General features: G+C 36.3%; 2 protein-coding genes across 4 annotated transcripts in view; one reads left to right on the forward strand and one right to left on the reverse strand.

Moving 5' to 3' along the window:
* The window catches only part of ARL13B (ARF like GTPase 13B), a 39,442-nt gene that overhangs the window by 11,593 nt on the left and 3,702 nt on the right, over positions 1 to 24,147 (forward strand). For all 3 annotated transcript variants that reach the window (XM_072339194.1, XM_072339200.1, XM_072339208.1), the window contains exons 5-10: positions 17,740 to 17,845; positions 19,235 to 19,437; positions 20,870 to 20,966; positions 21,797 to 22,028; positions 22,739 to 22,855; positions 23,307 to 23,375. In XM_072339194.1, coding sequence (XP_072195295.1) covers positions 17,740 to 17,845; positions 19,235 to 19,437; positions 20,870 to 20,966; positions 21,797 to 22,028; positions 22,739 to 22,855; positions 23,307 to 23,375 — 824 coding nt within the window. The remainder of the gene's footprint in view (positions 1 to 17,739; positions 17,846 to 19,234; positions 19,438 to 20,869; positions 20,967 to 21,796; positions 22,029 to 22,738; positions 22,856 to 23,306; positions 23,376 to 24,147) is intronic.
* On the reverse strand, positions 341 to 15,833 carry STX19 (syntaxin 19). The gene is made up of 3 exons (XM_072355357.1): positions 15,480 to 15,833; positions 2,832 to 2,941; positions 341 to 2,063 (listed from the first exon to the last, which is right to left on the reverse strand). Exon 3 carries the CDS (start codon positions 2,013 to 2,015, stop codon positions 1,140 to 1,142), a length of 876 nt encoding a protein of 291 aa, XP_072211458.1. The 5' UTR covers positions 2,016 to 2,063; positions 2,832 to 2,941; positions 15,480 to 15,833; the 3' UTR covers positions 341 to 1,139.

The following is a 24,147-nucleotide window of genomic DNA, read 5'->3' on the forward strand; positions in this document are numbered from 1 at the left end:
GATACAACTAGATAAATGCCTGTCCTGATTTGACCAAGAAGCAAAATGAGAGGTTCCTTTTAACGTAGTTCTCTGCTTCTAGATTATGGACATTTTTTAAAAGGATGGAGGAATGTTATGTATGTATTTTATTACTAATGAAAGTGAAACTGCAGAAGCAACTGCCTGTTTGAGTAGGCTAGACAACAGTAATGACATGTCTTATCACAATGTAATAGGAGTATCATTTCTCTCCTGCCCTTACCTGGTAGGTGGTCTGCCTAGGTAATTGAATAGTGGAAGTATCTCTATCCGTTTATTATTACTTGGTTTCCCAGCAGGCTGCTAACAAATGTCCAGTAGGTTTGAAGTGATCTTTTACTGTTAACATTCTTTAATGTTTTAAGAAAATACCAGTAAGAAATCTCTGTAAGAAATACAGAAATGCATTACCAAAATAAATGTGGTCTGCATGCCTCAAAGCAGCACATGCTGTCCTACTGTAATATGAGTATCATTTCCTCTCACCAGGATGGCTTGCAAGTAACTTCCAATAGTGTCAATACTCAAATAATCTTGATAACCAAACAAGAAGTCCGAAAAGTTTAGACATTGGTTTCTTGATTATTACTGAGATTGCCTGCTTTATGTGTTACTTTTGTTTGTACTACTGTTCTTGGGGAAGAAAAAATGAAATTTGAATCAAGTAAATATGAGTATTTGAACAAATAAGAACAACAAAAACCCCCCAGCAATTAAAATAGTACTAATTATTATTTTATAAAAGCTAATTCAACTGGTCTTGTGTATCCTTTCTGAGGCTTACAATAATTCTGATGTTTCCCAAAAGAACAGATGGCATGTTGACACGTTTTGTTGACACTTATTGTCAGTGGAAGAACAAGCCAGTGTTATTTGTCTCCTTTTATCTTTTCCTCTATTTCACATGTTTCTGTGGAAACCATAAAATTTAGGCAAAGGTGAAGATCTCATTTCAATCTTTGAACTCAGTTTGGAAAAGCAGGTGCAGTTTTTCCTTAGTGGATGTGTGAAAGGGAAAAAGGGAAGAAAAATGACACAATAAAAGAATCCTGGGATTGGTTGATAAGTTCAGTTGACTGCATAGGAGCTGCTGCTTCTTACGAAGGTTGTTTCCTTTGTCACTTGCAGCATGGACAACACCAGCAGCATATTACTTTGCAAGGGTTTCTTTTTCGATACCTGACTGCAAGTCCAAATTTTTCTTTAGATATTTGGGTGTATTCTTGAGTGTTGTTCATACTAATTTCAATGTTGTTAATCATCTCCCCCTGCTCTTCCACCAGAACTGATATCTGGATGAATAGTTCCTTCAAGTCTTTGATCTGACTCTCTAGGCTGATCAGTTCTTTGTGTCTCTGTTCAATCTCTGAAAGCTGAGCTTTAGTGATTTTGGCTTCAGTGAGTAGATTTTCATTGAAAATCTCCCATTTTCCTTGTTGAAACATATCATTGACTTCATCCTCAGATACCTCTTTACCAGCAACTTCAAGCTGACGAACAATAAATCTTCTGCATTTCTCTTGCTTGGCTGTTATAGCTTCATTGTATGAAAGCATGGCATTTAAGTAACACCGGGACAGGAAAGTGTGCTGGGATGCTAAAATTCTTACTATGGCACGTGATATCCCATATTCAATTTCAGCTTTTTTCACTGTTTTTGACAGTTCATCCAAACCTTTTCGTATATGCTCTGCTTGAATTTTTATTTCTCTTGCTGTGTTAGATTCCTTTTTAAGAACACTGAACCTTCTCATCGAAGATACTAAACTTTTTTGTTGTTGACTGAATTTTTGAACTTCTTCCACCAAATTGTTGATCTCGTTCTGAAGCTTCTGGATTTCATGGAAGTGCCTTTCAGTTATAGGCTCCCTTTCATAAATAATGGCCTGCTGTTCAAACTCTTCCTGCTCTTCCTGTACAGGTGGGCAGCTATTTTCTCCAGCTGTCTGTAGTTCTTTGGCTCGGAGTTTAAGCTCCTGGAGGCGATCTCTCATGATTCTTGTGCTTAGTTTTTTTCTTTGTTCTTTACCTCTCTTGTTTCCCTGTAATCAAAGTGTAAAGACAATCCATGTTAGCAGTGGTCTATAGGCATTAAAAGTAGTTTTCGAACTCAGAGCTACTTCCCTTTGTACACTGGTAAAATTAGCAGGTGAGTGTTATGAGTACAAGGAAGGTGATGTCAGAACAATTACTCAAATTCTTGTTTTATCATAATTCTTTATTTGATGAAGAAAAATGAATCACTTTAAATCTTTTTGGAAATATAAGTAAATTTTTTCTTCAGTGGAAAACGAACACTTTAGCCTTTGAGACAATCTGCCTAAGAGTCAGAATTTTGGCTTGAATATGCTATTTTAAGTTTTTAGTTCAGCTACGTTGAAAAAATTTTCTCCTTTTTTTCCTTGCCTTCCCTTATCTGTGGGGTTAACGTAATGATAACTGAAGTAGTAAACTACGGCAAGCCAGAATTTGTAGTTAAGTATGCAAATACTAAGTGGAAGTGGATTGAATATAATTAACATCAGGTCTTGAAGATTTTATATGCTTCTTCATATTACTGTCACTTTACATTGCCATTTGTGATCTTAATACAGTCTTTACTAACATTTTCTGTACAACATTAGCATGTGATTAGTAACATTTCTTATTTAATAGAAAGTGGATTTAGTTATGTTTTCTACCTTAACCGTTGTGCAGGCTTTGCTGGAGATATTTAAGCTCACTCTGAGAATTATATTAACAGAGATCTGTTGATGTGATACTGAACCTTTTTAGTGGGAATGATTTTATAGCAAATCTGAGAAACATACCTTTCAAATGGCTGTGAGCATAGCTTGCAGTCTGCCCTCTGCAGTCAACCTAAATTTCCCTGTTTGATTTTGAACATAGAAAAGTATTTCAAGGACTTGCTTGAAGGCATCTTCAATTTAAAAAAAAAAAAAAAAAAAAGAAAAAGGAATTAAAAACAAAATCTTAGAAATTGGCAGCTTTTTGCAGTTGGTTTATGCCCACAATAAAATATTTTTTATAACATGACCTCTGTCGAATATGTGCTTGTCTTCTTGAATGTAGTAATATCTATGGAGAGGTATCGATAACCTGTAATGCACACAGATGAAACATTAACTGAGAAGCCGCAAAAAACAAGAGTGATAAGCACTGATGTTTCTGAATGCAAATATTTCTCCTTTATGTTTGGAGAATGAAAGAACCTTTTCACACCGCAAGGAAGGGGCTTGGAAAGGGCTGTTTGTGGGTTTTTATGTGGGATTGCATGTTTCTGGGATATAGTTCACTATAGTTCACATACTAGGAGTTTGATCAGAAGATCTGGAAGCTTTCCCTTTTGGTAGCTTTGACACACAGTGTGAATGTTGTGAGCATTTCTTCCTATGAAGGCCTTTAGGTATTTTTGAAAAGTATTACAATTCATTTGTTTGAATTTGCAAGACCTTTTGTCTGTTTTCAACTATTTCCTTTCTTTGTGAGATCTCTGTTCAGGTAAATAAGTCATTTGGGATATGAAGATGATATGGACTTTTGAGGGAGCATTTAAAATAACTAAAACAGTTACTTCATTCATTTTTCTTGGAAACATTTCTGAAGATTTCACTTGGCTTTTCAAAATTCATATTCTGAAGAAAGGGCAGTTGGTAGTAAGATGCTTACATTGCACATTTTCATTGCATGGTGCATAACCTCTACACACTAGCAGGAAACTTTTAGAAGTCTTTGAATCATGTTAATGAACTTGAGTTTGTGGAGATAATGCGCACACTTTGCACCTTCTTGTGTATCTACTGCGGAGCTTCTCTCTTTGGTAGAGAGATTGTTGTTGTTATGGCTGTTTTAGGGCTGCTTTTCATTGCTTTCTTTATCCTCTGCTCTGTAAACAAAAGGGTTGCTCTATTCTGCATAAGTCAAAATTATTGTTCATTGCTGCTTTGCAGTAGATTGGCATTGGGTTTTACTTCTTATTTTCAAGTTTTTGTATAAATCTAATAAATGGTTAGTTTGTGATTAGCTTACATGAAGAGCTGTTGAAGTGATGTCTCAGATCTTTCAGAACAAAACTGGCCAAAGGGGAGAGCTGACAATTTTCCATTACAAAGTGACTGGAAATTAGGGACTCTCTACTGGGCCTCAGATAGAAAATGATGTAAGCGGTGTGCATAAAAGTGTAGAAGTTTGGCCTGTCAGAGTTCTGTTAATAAGCTGTAACTGCTCTTTAAAAATGCTAACAGTTCAAAAGTTTTTTAAGAGGTAACGTGTTTCTGTTAATCCCAAATTGTTCAGTGCATTTCAGTTACTCAGAGCAAGAATTACTTCCGTGAGATACCTCTGCCTGATTTGACAGTACAGCGTGTTACTGAGGGTAACATTTACCTCTCATGTGTTTCTGTTCATTTCCTTAGGTGAACTCCAAAAATTTGGTGTGTAAACATGTTTAATACTACGCAATCAAGCAGTTTTCTTTTTTTAATTGAGAGAAAGTTTCCTTTGAGTATATAATCTTTTTTAATTACAGGGATGAAAGTATTTTCTTAAACTTCCCATGAAACTTCTTTGGACTAAAATGAAGAACTGAAAATCTCTGTTAAAAGTGAAGTGTTCAGGACTAGAAGACTGAAATTTTTACTTAAGATCTTCTGGTCAAGTCAAATGTGTTTCTTTGATGGGTTTATTCAGGCATGAATGTTAAACCGTGCTATAGTATCTTTTAGCTGTTTTTGGAGGTTTCAGGATAGTCTTCCTAAATGGATGTGTTTTATGGATGCATATTCACTGAAATCCCAATTCTAGAATATCTTTTTTGGTAAGCAAATGCAGTATTTCTTTCTAGTATCCAAAAGAGTGCATTTAGTAATAGCTGCAAGGAATCAGTCTGGTAACCTGTCAATATGAAAACAGTTTTGTTACGTTAGAATAACTTCATATAATAGTTCTGTGGTTTCTCTGATCCCTTACTCATATTTAAGGTCCCTAAATGCTTTTTCATTATCTAAGTCACAGAGCCCTACATTGTGAACGTATTTTCCACAGACTTAAACATCTACAGGAAGATTAGCTTAAAAACAAAACCTTAAGGGTACAGAGATCAATTGTAAGAAGCAATGCTGATGTTGTACCATGGTGCAGATTTCCCTTTCTGCTTTCTTTTTTCATTTCCCTTGGGACCCCCAACTTCACTCCCCACTTCTATGACTTAAGTTCCAAACATAATGTTTATTGATTTACTCCAAGAGAATAAAACAAACGAACAAACAAAAAACAACCTGGTAGATAGTGAGTTACCATATTGTACTGAGACTTAACAGTCAGGCAAACTGCCAAGTAATTTTGTGGAAAATGCTACTTCAGGGTGGAGAAAAATACAACATGTATTTATTTTATTACAGTAATTCCTCCGTGTTGCTTAACTAGTGGTATTTCCCACAGCAAAAAGAAGCAGTTTCTTTAAGGTTAACATTCTTTTGAAATGTTTCAAGAACTGCTTGGCACCACCATGACTGCTGCGGGGAAAGTTCAGTGTGGGGCATGTGAAAGAACAAGGCTTTGGAGAATTGACCTGAAAATCTTGTTTTAGTACAGCCTAACACGTCTGTTGACCCATGTTAATTTAACATGGCTTGGCAATCCTATGATCAAAAGCAAGTTTTAATGGCACCATTAATGCTTATATGAGGTGGCAAGACTTTATTGTAACTAAGGAAATTCAAGTAATTACTGGAAAGCTGTAAAACAGGCATGTAGTCATCCAGTTGCTCCATCAGAATCCAGCACAATTTCTCAAAAGGACAATTACTGATTTTTCTTACGTTCAATTTGCTGTGGCTTTGAAGTGAGTTGATCACAGGACTACAAGAACTAGGTTTGATGTTCGATTTGTGTATCTGTTAACAATTATTATCTACTTGGTGATGGTTTGGGTTCACTGGTCTTGAAATATTTGAATTCCTTGATGGGGAGAAAAAACTAAAAAGCAGCAGAATTGCACGACTGTTAGGGGACGCTTTGCAAAGTTTGAGTCATATCGCTATCCACAAATGGAAAAGTTTCTTCTCAAATCTCAAACTTACAAAGAAGCAAGCAGAAAACACTTCAGATAGCTAATTGTTTGTTTGTTTGTTTTGTTTGGTTGGTTGGTTTTGTCTTGTTTAAACACTGAGCTCACTAGGGAGTGGAATGTAAGCAATGGAACTCTACTTTCATATCTTACCTCCTATTTGGATTGCCTTCAAAACCTGCCTCTGAATTTGCTTGCCAGTAAATGTGGCTGATTGTATTGCAACTGAAACGCATGCTGGTTTAAGATAAATAAGGATGTCTTCATGACACAGATAACCCTGGAAACTGTTGGCTTGACTACTTGAGTGTTTCCTAACTAACTTGGTTCATACAGGGAGTCCTTTGTGTTGTCCTTTGTGTTGGATTGTATGCATAGGGGTGCATCCTGTTCTTTCAGTTGAGATGAAAGGCTTACTGAAGTTTTTGCCAATACAGGGAGAATATGTCAGCTCTGTTAGAGTTGAGTAAAGGGAATTCATAGATGGAAATATCTTGAGTGGCTTGCTTTCCCCTACATTCAGAATGCTGTCTGGTTCCAATCAGTTCCAGCATTCTCTGCTTAGTTTAAACAAATTCCTAATGTTTCAGACTATTTCAGACAGGATCTCACGTTTTCAAACCTGTTCAAGCCCATTTTCAATCTGGTATTTTAACACTAGGACTTATTTCTTTAGAGTATTGATGTCTATCAATGACCTTATTTCTGCCTTTTCTGGAAATAGTGCTGCCCCACAGTAATGCCGAGGGGAGGTCAAGTACAGCTGGACAGACAGAAGTTTGAGGGAATTAATGTCCTTCAGTGAATGAGCATTGTGAGTCTCAATACCGTCTTCATCTTTCAAGTGATTAGTACCTCGTCTTCTTGGATCAGAGAAACCAGCTGAAGCCTAAATAACGTTAATTCCTGGGAGCTAGCTGGACAGACAGCAATAGCACCAGTGATAAATAAAGGTAATTACTAATTAAACATTCTGTGAGCTTATACATCAACTAGACTTCTTCAAGTTTAGCATGAGGCCATTGTCCCACTGCTGGGATGCTACCAGGTTTGCCTTTAAGTCATTTGTGCAAAGGTTAATTTGGCTTTAGAGAGAGTGTACCAGGGGAAGAGGACTTAACGCTGTTTGTAGCCATTCCATTGAATATTCTTAGGTGCTCCATGTTTTAATTAAATTTTGCTTTAGGAATATGAAGTTTTTATGTGATCCTTCTATATTTAAATATTCTATACAGTGTTCCCAGTTCAGCAAATCATTTAAGCAGATGCAGAGATCTGAACACATGCTTAAACTTCCCCAGAAGAGCTCTCTATTTCCTTGTGAGGTACGTCATTTTCACTCTTGAGAAATTGAGATTGGACTTTGGGCAACACAAGCTCAAATCTAATTGAAGATGGTGGGCTTTGAGCATGTGCTTAAAATTAAACACCGGTTTAGATGTTTCCCTAACAGAAAGTGGTCTCATAGACTCAGATGTATTCTGTAGAATCATTTTAAGTTAGCAGTGTCCTTGAACAGCACTCTTCTCTTAATACCCTGTGAGAGTCCTTGCTAAGTTCTTGCTGACAAACCATGTTACTACTGTAAGCAGTTCAGGTGAGATGCTGTCACAGCCTTGGTGTTTTGCAAGCAATGTGAATAGGCATGCTTCTGAATGGTTTAATCAAACCATCAGGGTGTCATCTGGAGAGGAACAAATGCTGAGCTTGCTTTGCAGGTATGAGAGCAATAAGATCCTCCTCTGTATTTTCTGCTGAAAGTTTTCACCTCTGCAGATGTGCAGCTGCTGAAGTTCCTTGCCAAAAGGCAGCTGATATTACAGCAGTGGGAAATGTGTGCACATCTGTTCACAGAGGAGAAGTTTCTCTTCTGTGCTGGGGGATTATGTTCTCATGATAGATAGCGCCAATTTTCATGGAGAGAAGTATTGAATTTCACAGGGCAACATAAGGGCACTTCATAAATGAGTCCACTTGCTAATGTCAGCCAAACACCATGTTACTAAGTTAGAAAGTAAAGAATTCCCAACTATTTCAGACTGTTGGAGCTTTTTATTTTAAAACATTAAGCTTCCCTTAAGATAGATATTTCTTTCACATACTGATAACTGTTTCAGCTACTGAGAATGTTGTGCATATAAGCTTTGTTTCTTTTTATGTAAGAGTTTTGTCTTGGATTGTCCAGAGCTTATAGTGGTAAAGGGAAGTAAATGCCTCTTACTGAAGTTAAAGAGGTTGTATTCTCCAGCACGTGCAGCACTTTGGCTTCTGGTCAAAACCAGACCTGGAGGCATCATCCTCAGTCTACTGAAGTCATTGAAATCTTTTCCATGAATGAAGTGAGCTTGAGACCAGGCTTTGTCTGAGAATGTGCTTTTTCCCTGCCTTGATGTGTTGGACTGCATGTGTAGTAATTTGTGGCCGAGTTCCGCAAGTGTCCTTGAGAAGGGATGTGTGAGGTGTTGACTTTTTTCTAGATCATGTAAGAAACCCTCATCCTGCTATCTAACGTTATTCAGCAATCTCAAACTCAGGGAAAGTTTTCCTACAAGAAAAACAACAGACAGTCACTTATTTTACATCGGATTTCTCTTTCCACAGTATTCCTTTGAGAGACTCCAACTTGAAGTTTTGTCTTGGTGTCAGGCAGTCCTGTACTTCTGTTGATGAAAGATACTGACACTTAACTGTGCTAAAGCTTGCCCCATTGGTGTTGTCTAGTTCTCTCAGTAGGAACCTTTTACTGTAGGATGACTTAGTGTACACCAATTCAGTATAAAACAGAAGTTCTCTCTGTTAAATTCTTGAATTTCTCCATTAAACTCACACTCGTGTGTTTCAGGCAAAAACAGGTTTGCCTCCAAAAGCCACAAATTAGACAAAAACGCTGTTAGGATTTTGAGGTTGTATTAAATAACTTATTTTGGCATGTGACGTATTGCTTCATGTCCCTCTTGCTTAACACTTAACTTGGATGGGGCAAATATTTTTTTTCATTCAAAGGAATCTGGAAGCATTATCAGAAACAGAGGTCTTGCCTTACAGAAGTGGTGAAATACTTTTAACTACAACTGGCAGTCACTGTAGGAATAGAAATTCTAGCTTTCCTGTTCTCCAAACCAAACTGTTCACATGTGTACTAACTCTGCTAATTCATGCTCAAGGCAGCCTTCCACTCAGCACAGCCTAGTGCATTCTTTGCACACTTATCAGACTTTTTCTTCACTGGTTGGAGAAGTTGGATTACAACAGCTAAGGAGGTTGACTTCAGTAATGGTAAAAGGAAACACACATTAGCTTTCTAAACTGCAGCAGCAAATTGTTGGCTAAGTTTCGAAATAGCTCTGAGTGCTCTGACATAAACAAATGTGAAGAGCGCCAGTGAGATGTGTCGGTGTTTCTTGCCATTCCTCAGATATAAATGTTGCTGCACTTGAGTTACTGAAGTGTTATTCAGAGCCATAATCACAAGCTGTAGGCCTTTAAAAGATACTGTGTAGTTATAGAGATGCTACAGCTGCAGTAATTCAGTCATATTCATGTGGCACTGTACCTTTTCTGTGTACAGTAAAAAAGTTATGTAACACTGAAAACATAGCCAAAGAAGGGCTAGAGGATGATTTTAGGCAGAAGGTGGATGGGGTAAGGAAGGGAACAGGGTAGTCTACAGAAGAGAAAAAGTCAGGGTCAGTTTTGCCAGTACATAAGCTGTACTTAGAGCTTAAGGATTATTGACCAGCTTTCATAAGCATACTATATTTGGCCAGGAGAGGGGAATAGGAGTGCACATGCTGCATTTCAATTTGGTCATGCTGACAAGCCTCATCTCCTAGGAAAGCTTTGTCCTCCATCCCCCCCTCTCCCAGTGCATACACGTAATTATTCAGATCCCCTGGTGATTTAGTTTGTATTTGTTTTGGTAGTCATCTTCTTATGTATTATTGACAGGTTTAGGAGTACAATTCTCACATTTTTGTCAAATATTTTAAAGGTAATTGTATTGGCGTTTTGATAAGTTTAATGTGTTATTCACCAGAGATATGATGGCTAAAGTGATGGTCTGTGTGGCTGGGAAAGCCTTTACAATGACAAGTACATCTACTCACTGCCTAGGAGAACAGTATATCCTGATATGTGGACTGCCATTATCCATTATTAATTTGTTATGATGATAAAATATGCCATAAATTCTTATCAAAGATAATATCCTTACCTCTGCTGAAACAGCTTTAAAAAACTAAACCAAAACAGACCTGCAATAGAAATAAAGGCTGATTTGTTTTTCTGTCCCTTAGTTATGAGACAGTGAGGGGCACTAGGTAGAATACGGTTGCAGGTAAAATATATCCCAAAGGAATTTCAGTTGTAAGTAATTTTTTATTTCCAGGCTGCAGTGAAGTTGCATCTCTGTCATATTGTGCAAAAGAAAAAGCCCCCGTGTAACTGTTCTTTTAGACTGCACTGGCTTTGAGTCATGTTCAGAGTCATACTCTGGTCCAGAGCCTGACTGCTGTTTTGAGTGTCTTAGCAACTCAATAAAAAATTGCTGAAGTATATATATCATTGAAACTTAATATTAACTCTTAATAGCCTGTGGGAAGGACTGAGGTTCTGAGTTGAAATTTAAGTTTTCTGAAAAGGTTGTGCTTTCATTTATTCTCATGAGTAAATAATATGTTTTGTGTTGTAGAATCTTGTGTTATTACTCCAAGATATATGCCAAGCGACTAAAGTAAGCAAATTTGCTGCAAGTTGAATCTATTTTCTTCGTTGTTTGAAAAATAAAAAAAGTTTCTTTTAGCTTAATTGTCTTGGAAATGCACATGTTTAAAATGTCCTCTTAAATCATCATATTTTAAGATGATAATTCCTTGGAAAAACGTATTTAAGACTGGTTCTAAGTTCAAGCTTCTGTTTGTGGGAAGCATGGGGATTACTCAACAAGAAAATAGTAAAAGTGGAGTTGTTTGCCTTGGGTATAGGCCTAAAAATGCATACCACTTATGTAAGGTAGGTAAGTAGTATCAAAGTATATGATATGACAGTGCAAAATCAATTGCATTTTCAATGTGGGGGACTTGAATGAGATACCTATTAATATTTTTTAGAAATGCTAACATGTAATGGCTGTTTGTATAATCTGTAGCATGTTGCATCAGCATAGCCCATTATGTGATGTTGAGGAAATAGAATCTTGTTTCTTGTCCCCTTGAGAAAATATCCCATACTAGAACTGCCAGAAGACAACTCTGTAAACCCAAAACGCCCTATATAGAGTTGAATAGAAATGGTGCATTTAAAGCTATGTAGCTTGGGAGTCCTCTTGTTAATGTGAAGTAGGTATTAGAAGGGGAGAAACACTGATACTGAGTAAAAATGATTTGAATATAATGAAACAGGTCTGAGTATTCAGGGTATTTGCATAACAAAATTTCACAGGTAAAAAGATTGCTGGAAGAGTGTCATTAAGCTGTGCTGCTGTAGTGAGGACTTCAAGAGAAATGTAAGGGCAGAAAATAGACCTTAGTTATTTAAAATAATTCAGATGTTCTTGGCAAGAAATCTGTAACACATTCAAGATGCTGGAGATACAGTTTTAGGGCAGTTCTACAGTGTTGTATGATATGGAAAAAGATAACTAAGAGAGAAGATGATAGGTAAATAATAGAAGTATGGACTTTGGCATTAGTGGGTGTGGGAGAATATGGTAGCTTTTGAGTCATCTGTATTAGAAAATCTTATACTTTCAAAGTCTCTACAGCTACCAGTCTTCTTCCATATCAGTTACAGAGATGTGATGTTACTATTTTTATGAAATATGTGATTCAGTAATGTGTAATGAATCAGTGGCAAACTGAATTTCTACCTTGGAGTTTTGTAGCCTGTTCTGATTGTCTGTAGATTTGATGATAGCGACCTGTCATTACTTTTTTGTGTACAGACAGTGATTCTCAGGCTCTCCACTGAAACTGTGGGTAGTGGAAAGGGTTACAGTCATGCCTTTGCACCAGCATAAGTCACACTTGCAGGTGGAGTATGCATCACTGACTCTTGACAGACAAAACAGTGATTTCACCCTGCAAATCTGTAAGTCTGTAGGTTATTCTCTCTAGTTGGTAAGGGACTGGAGTATCCAGATTCCTGGATTTGTTTTTCTTTCAGACAAGAATAATGCTAGTAATTAGCACCTTCACTTGTGTGTCTGATATGAGTATGGTGACCACCTACTATTTGTAGAAATCCTGAAAGAAGACTATAATTTCCTCTACCAAAAGCTACATAATGAAGCTCTAGGTGTTTATGTATTGTAAGGTGGAATGTGAAAGTAAACTGATGAAAGAGGATGCTGAAGCAGGATGAAAGACAAGTGAAATCATTTTCATTTAATTGGATGTATATTTCGAACTCCTAGTTAATAGCTTTATCTAGAACTCTGTTAGTATAAATCTATTTCCAGATTTTCTTTTATCCCAATAGTAGAGTTGCAGGAACAAAATTCATAGTCGCACTTCATTGTCATTCCCATTTCATCTATCAGATCATATGGCTGAGTATTGCAGCCTTGCAACTCACCTGTAATAAATGTAAGGATTTCTAGGCAAAGCAAAAACCACAACATATCTTACAGGCAGCTTGCCTAAAGAAACTTCAGTATTTGTCTTGATTCTGTATTGTATTATAGTATTGTATTGTTCTGTATTAAGTTGAAAAACAATATATGAAAATAATCCATATTTTCCAGGGATTTTTTTATAATTATACAAAAATGTGTCAGCATAACTTATTGCTTTTGCAGTTAAACATCTGGAAGTTAAATACAGCGTCCTGGTTATAAGCTCAGATCTCTTTGGGTAAAATCCATCTGAGTGGTAGGCTGGAATATATAGATAGCGAAGCAGTGTGTTGGAGAAATACACTTCTGGTAAATAAGAATAAGATTTAGATATGAGGTAGGAATGTGGCCATGTACCTAAAGGGAAACAAATGGTAACTGTCATTCTTTTAACTACTTCAAAAGGTATCATGAGAATGAGATTGCTCTAGAGTTGCCTAAAGATACTCTAAACAGGATGAGTTTAGAATCTTACATTTAAATAAGAGAATGGTTAGAAGTGACCTGGAGGAACTAGTTGGGGAAAAAGGCAAATGAGAGAAATGGATCTCCCTGCAGTTACACGTACACAAACTCTTAACTGATGTTTGTAGGTAGATTTTTGGAGTTTTTGGAGCATGTTATTCACCAGTTTTTCATTATATCTTACCCTAATATTAAAAGTGTTGTTTTACATTACAATGCAAGGCATAAAAAACAAACTGGGGAAATTGAATATTCAATGTTTTTGAGGAAGACCGTAGTGTCAAATAGTAAAAAGTTACCGGTGTTTTTTCTAACTCTTATCAGCAATCCAGCAAGTGCCAAATGCTAAGGCAGCTCCTTAGAGTGCCAAAGAATGTAGCTTGAGATTTGCTAAGAGCCACGTTTGGAGTATTTGTATAGTTAAAAGCTGTTAAATGGAATTTGCAAAAAGTCTACAGGAAGAAGGGGGAACAGGGAGTTCCTCACAGTCTCCATGGGAGGCCTGAACTATTTGCTAGTTCTCCTATGTGTGTGCTTGTTAAATTAGCAATAAGTTTGTTTTCCTTGAAAAGCTAATGAACTGACAATAACTGAAGGGCAAAAACTATCTGACAAACTCGCATCTTTCTGTCTGTTTGTCGATCAAGAGTTTGAGCTGCGTGGTCAGTAATATGAGGAAAACAATGAAACTAGTAAATCTTTTCTTCACATAAATGCACAGGCCTCAGTTCTCTATTGTGTCATCCTAGTAATTGCTATCCACAGGACTGTCCAAGGGGAAAAAAAAACAAAAAAATGGATGAGAGATGAAATCCTGAAGAAAATATGTGGAACGTCATTTCTAAAAGATCAGCTGTGGGTGGAAAAATACGGCTTTGTTCTTTCTTGTGTAGACTGCTGCAAAGTTCAAAGCTTCTCCCTCTTGCCTTTGCATTCTGAGGAATGGTGGCTCAGTCACTCTCAAAGCTATGGCTTCTTGAAGTAGCCTTCAAGCCTGCTATACCTGATCTCATATAAATCCTTGTCTTAACAATATGTTTTCTTGAAGTTACTTCTGCTCAAGATTGACAATTCTAATACTGCAGTATTTTGACCAAAGTATCCTGAGGGTATACTGTGCTCTTCTATATTTTTGTGACCAACATGCAGGTTTGACCAAACTTACTGAGTTCGTGATAACTGACTAAACCCAAGTGTGGTATCTCTAAGACACTTTTATGTATTACTTCTAACAGCCGACCTGTACACTATTTAGTTCTCGGTGTTTTTACTGTATGGTAATCCAAAACCAAATGCACAAGTTGTAAAGCAAATGTATTTAAAACAAAAAGTCTAAGCCTGCAAACCAAGAAAATAAACACATCCAGGCACTCATGCAGAATACTTTCTGCGAAACAAAAATCTGTTTTTTCTCTAACACTTATTGTTTAGTTGTTTTTTTGGTGTTTTTTGTTTGTTTGTTTGTTTGTTTTTAAGGAAACTGATACACAAATATGTCCTTTTTATACTAGATTTTTTCACCAAATCTCTTGGATTGTGAAGTAAGTTCTAATGCTTATTTGTTTGCTGCTTACTGGGTTATTTACATTTTAGAAGCAAGCCAACAAGTGCACATAGTTCATGTTCAGGGACTGTTTTTCACTGGTATGTCTTCTGGCTTCTCAGGGAAATACTGGAGTGTAGATGTCAGTTGTGCCAATGCACACATACACTCCCTTTCCACACTGTTTCCCATGACTCTAAAAATAAAGTTCAAAGCTCTGTTGTTTAAAGTTGTTTTAAAAAAAAAAAAATCTTATATGACAGAAAAGCATTTGGTGCCTTCCTTTTCTTGGTTTCTTTTATAAATAACATTTTTTTCTTCGCACTAAGAGGGTTCCAAGTATACTTTGTGAAACTGGAATAAGTAAAACATGATTTTATTTATGAAAGCTTTGAAGTTGGCAAACTTAATGTTATACACCATCAGTGCTTTCAAGTGTGTTTATCAATACCTCGTATAGTTCTAAAACACTGAAGATTGCTATATATGAAGTTCTGTTGTTTTAGAAAATTAAAACCAAGCTCTGTCCTTTAAGATAACTCCAGTGTATTCAGTAAAGAAGGAGGTTTCATGCATAAAACTTGCCTCAAAGCTTAGCATTCCTGTGCATGAGCGGTGGAGCTCTGAGACAGTATTAACCCAGAGCTCTATCCAATTATTCTCAGGGTTGACATTCACTGTTTGCGTGTCTTGACACTTAGACACAAACTACACAGCCTTTTTCTGATATTTGCAACTTTTTAAACATTAAGAAAAAGAAAAGTCTTTACCTTTGGATCCTGTGCTGATGAGTCTTTCTGTGTTATCCTTTAGAAAGGAACTCCAGAGGCTAAGCTTGAGTATAATGTGAAAAATATTGTTTTGAATATTTTCCCAAGTATTGTGTCTTGAGTGGCATTCCAGTTAAGTCTTTTCAGCATGCTTTCTGCTCCTAGTCCTTAAATAATTGTCCAAGGGCTCATCTTCAAGTGCAGCAGTGCGAGAGAGAAGCTGACTTCTGCAACTGCAGTAGACAGGCAAATTGATTACTTTCTACTTGGGGAATCTGGTTCTGCCTGTTTGCAACCCAGCCTTGCTGCGAGGCGGATCGCTCTCATGGAGTTGGCCAATAGTAGGAAGTGTCTGAGACCAGCTCCCTAGGTAGAGAACTTGTCAGCTGCAAACGTAGCACTGGCTGCCTCTGAAGCACAAGTGTACGTGCTGCAATTGCTTTCTTCTACGCTGAAGCAAGAAGGAAAAAGAAAGCAAGAGTAGGCTGTGGATCTATCCATATGCCTACTTGAAAGAAGAAAATGTGAGGCATCATTAATGCGCAGTGTGACGGTCAGTGTCTTAAGTTTGATCTGCAAACTGAAGTGAGACAGGGAGTAGAACAGGAAATGTATGACCTGTATTAAATGAATTCTTGGGGAGCATAAAGTGGAGACTGCCATTTGGATATTTCACTTAGCCAGGTACAGAACTTCAGCTCCAATTTTTGAATACAGCTAGCATTATAACAGGATTTCTATATTGAAAACAGAAGATAACTGTCCAAAAAGGAAACTGTATGCCATTCAAAGTAATAAAGGTTAAAAATTGGCAGGTACTGCATGTTATAGGGCATTGCTGTCAAACTAAGATATGTAGTTTACCAACATTACATTCTGCGTCATCTGTGGTTTGTAGAATGTACAGTCCAGTGAAACAGTAAATACTGCAGTTATTTAATCTTGAGGTTGAAAAGGAATAGGCTGTGGCAACAGAGTACGTGTTCAGAAATATTTTCTTAAATCAGATCAAGATAGGGATTGACAGCACTGCCGAGGAATGCTTTTTGTGACTAGGAAAAGTGCAATAGGATTTTTAGACTGTGGAAAGGTAGGCTAAATGGAGGGGAAAGGAGAAAGAAAACAGAGATAACTGTTTCCAGTCTTTTGATTTCTTCCTGTAACTTCCTTGAATTCTATTTCAGTTTTTCTGTAGTTTAGTTTCAGGCACATTTAATAACCAAATACTGGGACAACGTTACTTGTTGTAGCTGTTTGTTAAGAAACAATGCCAGAATAACAAAAACACACTGAAAATATTGTTGGTTCTGTATATGAAGTGATGAAGCGTAAAGTATTGTCTGCACTAAACTACACAGAGTATAAAGTACTGTGGAATTAATGTTTTTGTCAAGAAGTGGGAATGGATTATCAAACCATGTGTTAACACATTGAGGAGAACTCTGTGCTCTTTCTAAGTGCTGCAGGCAAGTCTAGAATGTTTATAACTCTAGACAGCCTTATTATAATAAATACTGATAATCTTTCAAAAGTGTTGAAAGGATCATAGAATCCTCTGTTTTCAGGGTAGTGTACGTATTCAAGTGTGAAATAATGAGAAAAATACTTGGGGTAGTGAACCAGATTGCATTTGTACTGTATAAAACACGCATTACTGGTGTGGTTATTGAGGACATGGAAGATGTATTGCTACCATGTCTCTTAGAAATAAGACAATAAAGGCACTTCATTTTACAGAATACTTATTTTGTAAGTTATGCATTTCATATACCTTCCTTCTCTTGCTTTACTAACCTTTGCTATTCATGCAAGTTCTGAGTTTTACTTATGAAGAGCAGGTTCAAGACCTATCAAGTACCAAACTATCAGCTGAGAATAATTGTGAATAGTAGGCAGACCTGAGGTGATTGTGAAGCAGTATTATGTAGGAAAGTGCATGTGGTTTGGGAAATTGTGAAGTTCTGAATTTTGGTCCACAGACCCTAGCAGGTTATACTGGGTTGCCATAGGTGAGCAGTACAGTTGCTGTCTTCTCAACTGTAAAATATAATTGCTTTGTTTGTGAGTGCATAGTAATTAATATTAGTATCTCTGGAGAAAATGGTGTATGGTAGAAGGAACTAAGAATTAAAGCTGGAGTAAGGCGTTTTCTCTTTACTTTCTCCTTCATTTTCCTACTTTTGTCAGAAATATAGTTTTGAACATTTGATTTCTTCCATGTTTCTGGATGCTGAGTGTTTCCTATTGATCTTTCCTTCAGGCTGGCAAATAAGCAGGACAGAGAAGGAGCTCTGTCAGAAGCAGATGTAATTGAGACCTTATCACTGGAAAAGCTTGTCAATGAACACAAATGTCTGTGTCAGATTGTAAGTATATTTTAACATGCTTCATTTTCTTATGCATATGTGCTTGTAAGGAGGTAGGGAATGCCATTTAGCATAACACTGAAACTAGAAGCTTGCAGTCCCAGCAAAGATATGGTATGCACATCTGTACTTTTGCAAGCAAATCTGCTGTTCACCTTGACACTTGGCTTCTGGATTTGCTGAAGAAATCTCTGCAAAGGTTGTTGAAGTGTACTTACTGGTCCACCTTGAAACCATGTAAAAATAATGAATTACTGATATGGGTGTACAGCAAGTTTAGTATTCCAACTTTTTAAAAAGAAGTAGAAAGTAGAATTTACCAATGTTGACATTCAGGAAGGACCACTGTTCAGTTGGAACGTTTGTCTCCTTTCTGTCCGTAGCTAAAACCTCATTAAGTCTGAGTTATCATCTACCAAACAGGAAGAGTAAAGTAAATTAAGTAAATTTAATTCTCAGTGCTTCTAATTCCCAGCTCAGTAGACACAGTAAGGTTTAGTTAATGTCTGTCCTAAAATAATTACATTTTAGGTGTAGTAGTCATGGTCATTTTTTAATCAACAAATCTGCTAATTTGAGTATTTGTGAGCTATACTTTATAATCAATAATTTTAAAATTATTTTCCTGTTCCTCTTGATTCATTCTAGTCAAGTGTTGTATCATTATTCTAAACAAATATAGCAAAATTTTGCACCTGTTTTTTCCGGCAGGTTTGCCGCCTTGTGTCTCTTGTTTGTTTATGAGAATATCATAACGAAAGTTCTATTCCAGTCAAAATGGATGCTTTACTTCACTCCTCTCCTGATCTGAGAAATTGGGGAGGTTCGAGCTTATCTGAAAAATTCAGATAGGATTTTATTAATCTCCTGAATACTTGTGAATAATTGGACACTTATTTCATGAACCGAAGCGAAAATGATTCCTTTACATTCTCTTCCTCACCCCAACCCGCCCCCCTTTAATTTTTTTCTATTTTACAAGATAAATATAGTTTAGGCTACTATAAAGCACAAGCAAGATAGAAAATATATATTTGAGCTTGATAAAATGCTTATATTCCTATGGAGATGCATAGGTTGTCTGTTGAAATAGGAATATAAATAGATATGTAAATAACTAGTGGATATATATGTAACTGCTAAATATATATATGTTTATTTGGAGATAGACGTGCAAACATTTTTCTGTGCAGCAGTTAGTATTGCCGAAATGGGACTGGAAATACAGGAATTTGGTAGATCTGATGTGATTTGTATCTTATACAAGATACAAGCTTAAGATCAACAGTATTTGTTTGGCTCAGCCCGTGTATTTGGTGAAGTCATCTAAACTGCAAAAAACTAAATAATTTCCCCCCCTTTTTTTTTTTTTCCTTCTTATGTTTACAGGAACCTTGCTCAGCTGTCATGGGCTATGGGAAAAAAATCGATAAATCAATTAAAAAGGGTTTATATTGGCTTCTACATATCATAGCAAAAGATTTTGATGCCTTAAATGAGCGCATCCAAAGAGATACTACAGAACAAAAAGCGTACGAGGAACAAAAGAAGCGAGAACGAGCTGAGCGAGTGAGAAGGATACGAGAAGAAAGGTACTTTTATTTCTCCTACCTCCCTTCCCTCCTTCTCTAGAATATTTGATAATTCTTGTACGTAGAACTTATGGGGAGCCTGCTGTGATGGATTTAAAGTTTCAAGCCAAGAGCTTACATATTAGAAGTAAGGACCTGAATGCCAAACCTTTTCTTTAAGAACTACAAGTTTCTGCCTGATTCAGTCCTTTTTTTTTCTTTTTTAAACTGGAATGAGAACTGCAAGGCAATTTGTGGAATGTATTTGGTCTTGCTGATAGAACTTCACAGGACGCTAAACAATATATATATATATACATACATACATATATATATATATATATATAGTCATTTAATCTTAATGTGCCTTCAGGTGTGTCCTAAAGTAACCTTTGACTAACTTAAATTGCACTTTGTAACCCATATTTGAATATCAAAAATTAAAATTTACTTAACACTATTCCTAATAAACTTTAGGATATCCAGCTTCCAAGGCACGGAGAGGACTTAAGATGATGCAGGGAAGCAGGGACTCATGATCTGGCAAATCTACCTGTAGGTGTCCTTGTTCATTGCAGGGAAGTTGGACAAGATAACTTTCAGAGGTCCTATCCAACTCAAATGATTCTATGATTGTATCTGAGCATTTATTATTTTCCTTCCAAGGCCTTTGCAGTTGTCAGCAGCCTACCAGGGTTCCTATTAGAGACTACTGTGAATCATTTTACTGAGGCATTATTATAATATGCTCTAAGTGCCCGTTTTCTCTCTCTCTGTCCTAAAAATGTAAAGACATGCAAATCTCAGTTATTGTGAGAAGTGACTGTGAAGCTACTGTGAAGTCTCTTGATTTGTGCCCTTACTGATTTGGTTTGATTTTCTCAACTTTTCTGACTCTTGCTGAAACAATTTTCCCTGACTGTTACTATATATACTGTGTAGTTTGTCAACTGTTCTCCTTTCCATACATAAAGAGAATCTAGAACGATGAGAAACAAAATGTGTTAAATACAGAAGACGTTTTAGATAAGTCTGGTTTCTCAGCACATCTATTTTCTTAGTAATTGAATACCATGAAATAATAGTTGTGGAAGACTAACAGTGCTGATATTTCATCATACTGCTGAACCATCAAAATCTTTGTTACAGAAGTATTCTGTCACATCTGGTCCTTAGAAACTAGGGCTTTCTGAAGTGCTGCTTGAGCATTCTGGCACATGGCAACATGTATTTTTACCTCTGCTATAACGTGTCCTCATGTTGATTTTTGCCCGTTACTGTGATTTTTGTAGAATGTATTTCAAAGTAGAGAAAGATGCTGTAAAAATCAGCTGGCATGTCCTGGAGGATGAGTTAGATGACCTAATAACTGTTCTTCATAATTCTTTGTTCATCTTTCTCCTCTACCCACAAAACACACTATAACAACAACAAAATAATATCAACTAAAAAGGGAAAGAGAAGAAGGAAGAAGTGTACATGATGAGGAGGACCCTGAGCCTGGGAATTCCGAAAACCCATTCCAGCCTATAGCTGCTGTAATCTCTGAGGTATGAGAATATGTGGAAATCTGGATCATTTTAGACCTTCTAACAAATGCCCGAGAGGTAATAAGAAAAGTGGTTTCTCTGATAGAATTGCTCTAAGTCTGTACACACAGCACTTTTTTCTTACTTTTTTTTTTTTATTCGATCTTGGCAGTCTTGTTTTCTGTGCAATGAATCAATACTTTCATGTTAAAATCCCCTAGTATTGGTTTAAGGGGGGAAAAAATTGAAGACACGGTAAAATAATCACATTGTAAACATTTGATTGAAAATATTTCCTGATTAAACTATTGGACATTCAGGAATGGAATTCCAAGTCTGCCAATTTCTCATGAAGTGTTTTAGTGTTGTAGTTACTTAGATAAAATCTCCCTGCCTACTTTGGCTTCTTAGATTTCTCAGTATAACCTGTTGTTTTCTGTTGAAAATTAAGACGATAGAAAAAGATTTGCTTAGGACTGCTGTTCTTGTATATATATCTAGTTGTTCTTTTTTTCCTTCATCTAACCAAAAAAATAAAAACAACGCAAGAAAACAGGCTGTAAAGCTCCATCGGTCAAATGTAAGAGGAAGTCAGTATAAAAATCTAAAGGTAACTTCTTTTGCTGTAAGTCACTTTTCTTTTTTTCTTCTCGTGCCACTCTGGACAGCGTAGTGGAGATGTTACCTTCCTCAGTTATTGTTTGAAAACAGTTTGTGTGCTATATGTGAGACATAAAAATAAATAAATAAATTCTAAAAAAATACTTTAGGAATATTTCCCTATATCATTAGTTTACAGCATTAGAAGTTATAAAAACAAGTTAAAATACTATCATTATTATTATTACTAGAATGAAAAACAAATTGAGAAGGAAAAGAAACGGCAAAGGTTGGAGACTGAGAAGGCTACTGCTGTCTTGAAATCTCAAACTGAACAGGAACAAATGGATGCTCAGCAGTTATCAACTAACAGTAGTCAAAAAACAAATGATACCAGACTAGAAACATGCAGTTCTACTACTACTGTGCAACATATGCAGCATGAAGTAAATGAGCAGCAAACCTCAGAAAGCCTCGACTCTGGTAACTCTGCTTCCTTTTAACGTTTCATTTAATGTTATTTTTCACACATTTCTTCCCTATGTCTGCATTACTTTTCAAGACTCTGCACTGAATAATTGAATCCATTGAAAGTGCACCATTCAGTTATTGAACTGAAAAATCTACTATTTGCTGGTTTGACTGATATTACTAGAGGGAATGGGCTCAACTTGTACCAGCGGAGATTCAGATTGGATGTTAGGAAATCCTTCTTCTCGGAGAGAGTGGTCAGGCATTGGAACAGGCTGCCCAGGGAGGTGGTGGAGTCGCCATCCCCAGAGGTGTTTAAGAAGTGTTTAAATGTTGTATTGTGGGACATGGTTTAGTGGGAAATACTGGTGGTATGTGGGTCTTTTCCAACCTTGGTGATTCTATGATTCTGTGATTACAGCTGAAACTTGGTCCTTTGTTATCATAATCTAATATGTGATCCAGTTGCCATCGCTACCAAACTAAGATGAATTTGTTTACTAAAATGTAGAGTTTGCATATATTTTATGCTTACAATAACAGAGTGTGCTGTGTCCATTGTACATTTCACAAACTTTTGTTGTATTATGCAAATCTAGACTGAAAATGCTCATGCGTCTCACCCCAGTAATCCTATTAAAAGATGATTTAACATGTTCTCTGAATATATAAACATGTGGTATGCAATTATTTATTCATTTCATTATTTCTGTTTTATATAGATAACAGTAAGAAGAAAAATAAAAAAACAAAATTAAAAAGAGGCCACAGAGTAGAACCCATTAATGGAGATGATGCAGTTCCCCCCAATCCTACACCACCACCATCTCTTCCCCCAGGTAAGTGTACTAATAAACAATAACCAATGTCTCAATATGTGGTTTTTAAACTTTTAAAATATATATCAGTCAATGATGGAACTGATACAATCTTCACACAGAGATATACTGCCAAAACTTCTCTAAGAAATCTCTGATATAGTTTCCCACTTCACAGTCTGAAGTATTAGCAGTATTGATTTCATTCATACCATGGGGAGAAGTTGTTATTTTCACATGCATATAGGAAGTATGTCAGATTATTATCAGTGAGTAATCAAAATATCAGTATTTTTAAGGGTAGGTTGTTTTATTTTATATTTATCTAAATGGTATTCATCAAATATATGATGCATTTTTAATTTTTTTTCCCCATTTTAAAATGCTTTGAATTCTCCAAAATGGACTGGTGTCCATAAAATTTCTCAGCATCAAGTAGAGGTGTATTTTGACAGTCTTTGTTTTTCCTTAGTTGGCTGGGGAACTCCTAAACTTAATAGACTTCGAAAACTCGAGCCTCTTGGTGAAACACATCATACTGGTAATTTAAAATATTTTGGCTTTTGAACATTCTTAAAGCATTCTCCATTGTTTATTTGCTTCTGCAGACATTTCATTCTTCTTATTTCTTGTATATTTTTAACATCAGTTTTCTTTGACCAAAAGCTAACCCTGTGACTTAGTTGAAAACATCGTTTTGATTTTTCAAGTCTTGTGTCTTTTCCCCCCCTTTTTTTTTCTTAACCAAAGATGTAAGTTCTCTTAGATTCCCTTGCAAAATTTAACATGGTATGGGATGTTAACAGCTACTTGTTATTTGCTCAAACAGCATGAACCTAAATATTATAAAAATGCATATTACAAACAGTAGCAGGATAGTTACTTTAAGTGTGCAAACACAGACTGCATTCAAGATATAAATAGGCAAACCATACATTCTCAGTTTTAGATGAAAAACTCGTCGGTTTTCTTATGTTTTTTATTTTTCAATTTTTCAAAAAACAAATGAGTATGAAGACATTTGGAGTAGCATGAGAGGAGGATAAGCAGACTAAAGCAATGGACGTCCTTGATGAAAGAAAACATTAACTCAGGAGTTTATAAAGAAAAGAGATCAATGCTTTTGATCCTTGAATTAATCATTTCAAGCCATTGTTAAGGTCATGTGGTACAGCACCATGTGGACATACCTGCTGAATTTCTGAAGCAACAGAATGTGCCACTTCTCTGCCAGAGGATAACCAACACACAAATAATCAAAAGATGCCTAAATCCTTTTAAATCTCTGAGACTACATATTTATTTTCCAAAGG

The sequence above is a fragment of the Excalfactoria chinensis genome, chromosome 1 (genome assembly GCF_039878825.1).
Source record: "Excalfactoria chinensis isolate bCotChi1 chromosome 1, bCotChi1.hap2, whole genome shotgun sequence".
Taxonomy (NCBI): Eukaryota; Metazoa; Chordata; class Aves; order Galliformes; family Phasianidae; genus Excalfactoria; species Excalfactoria chinensis.

Coding starts and splice junctions, on each gene's coding strand:
- STX19 (XM_072355357.1), bottom strand. CDS start 2,015: ATGAGAGATCGCCTCCAGGAGCTTAAACTCCGAGCCAAAGAACTACAG.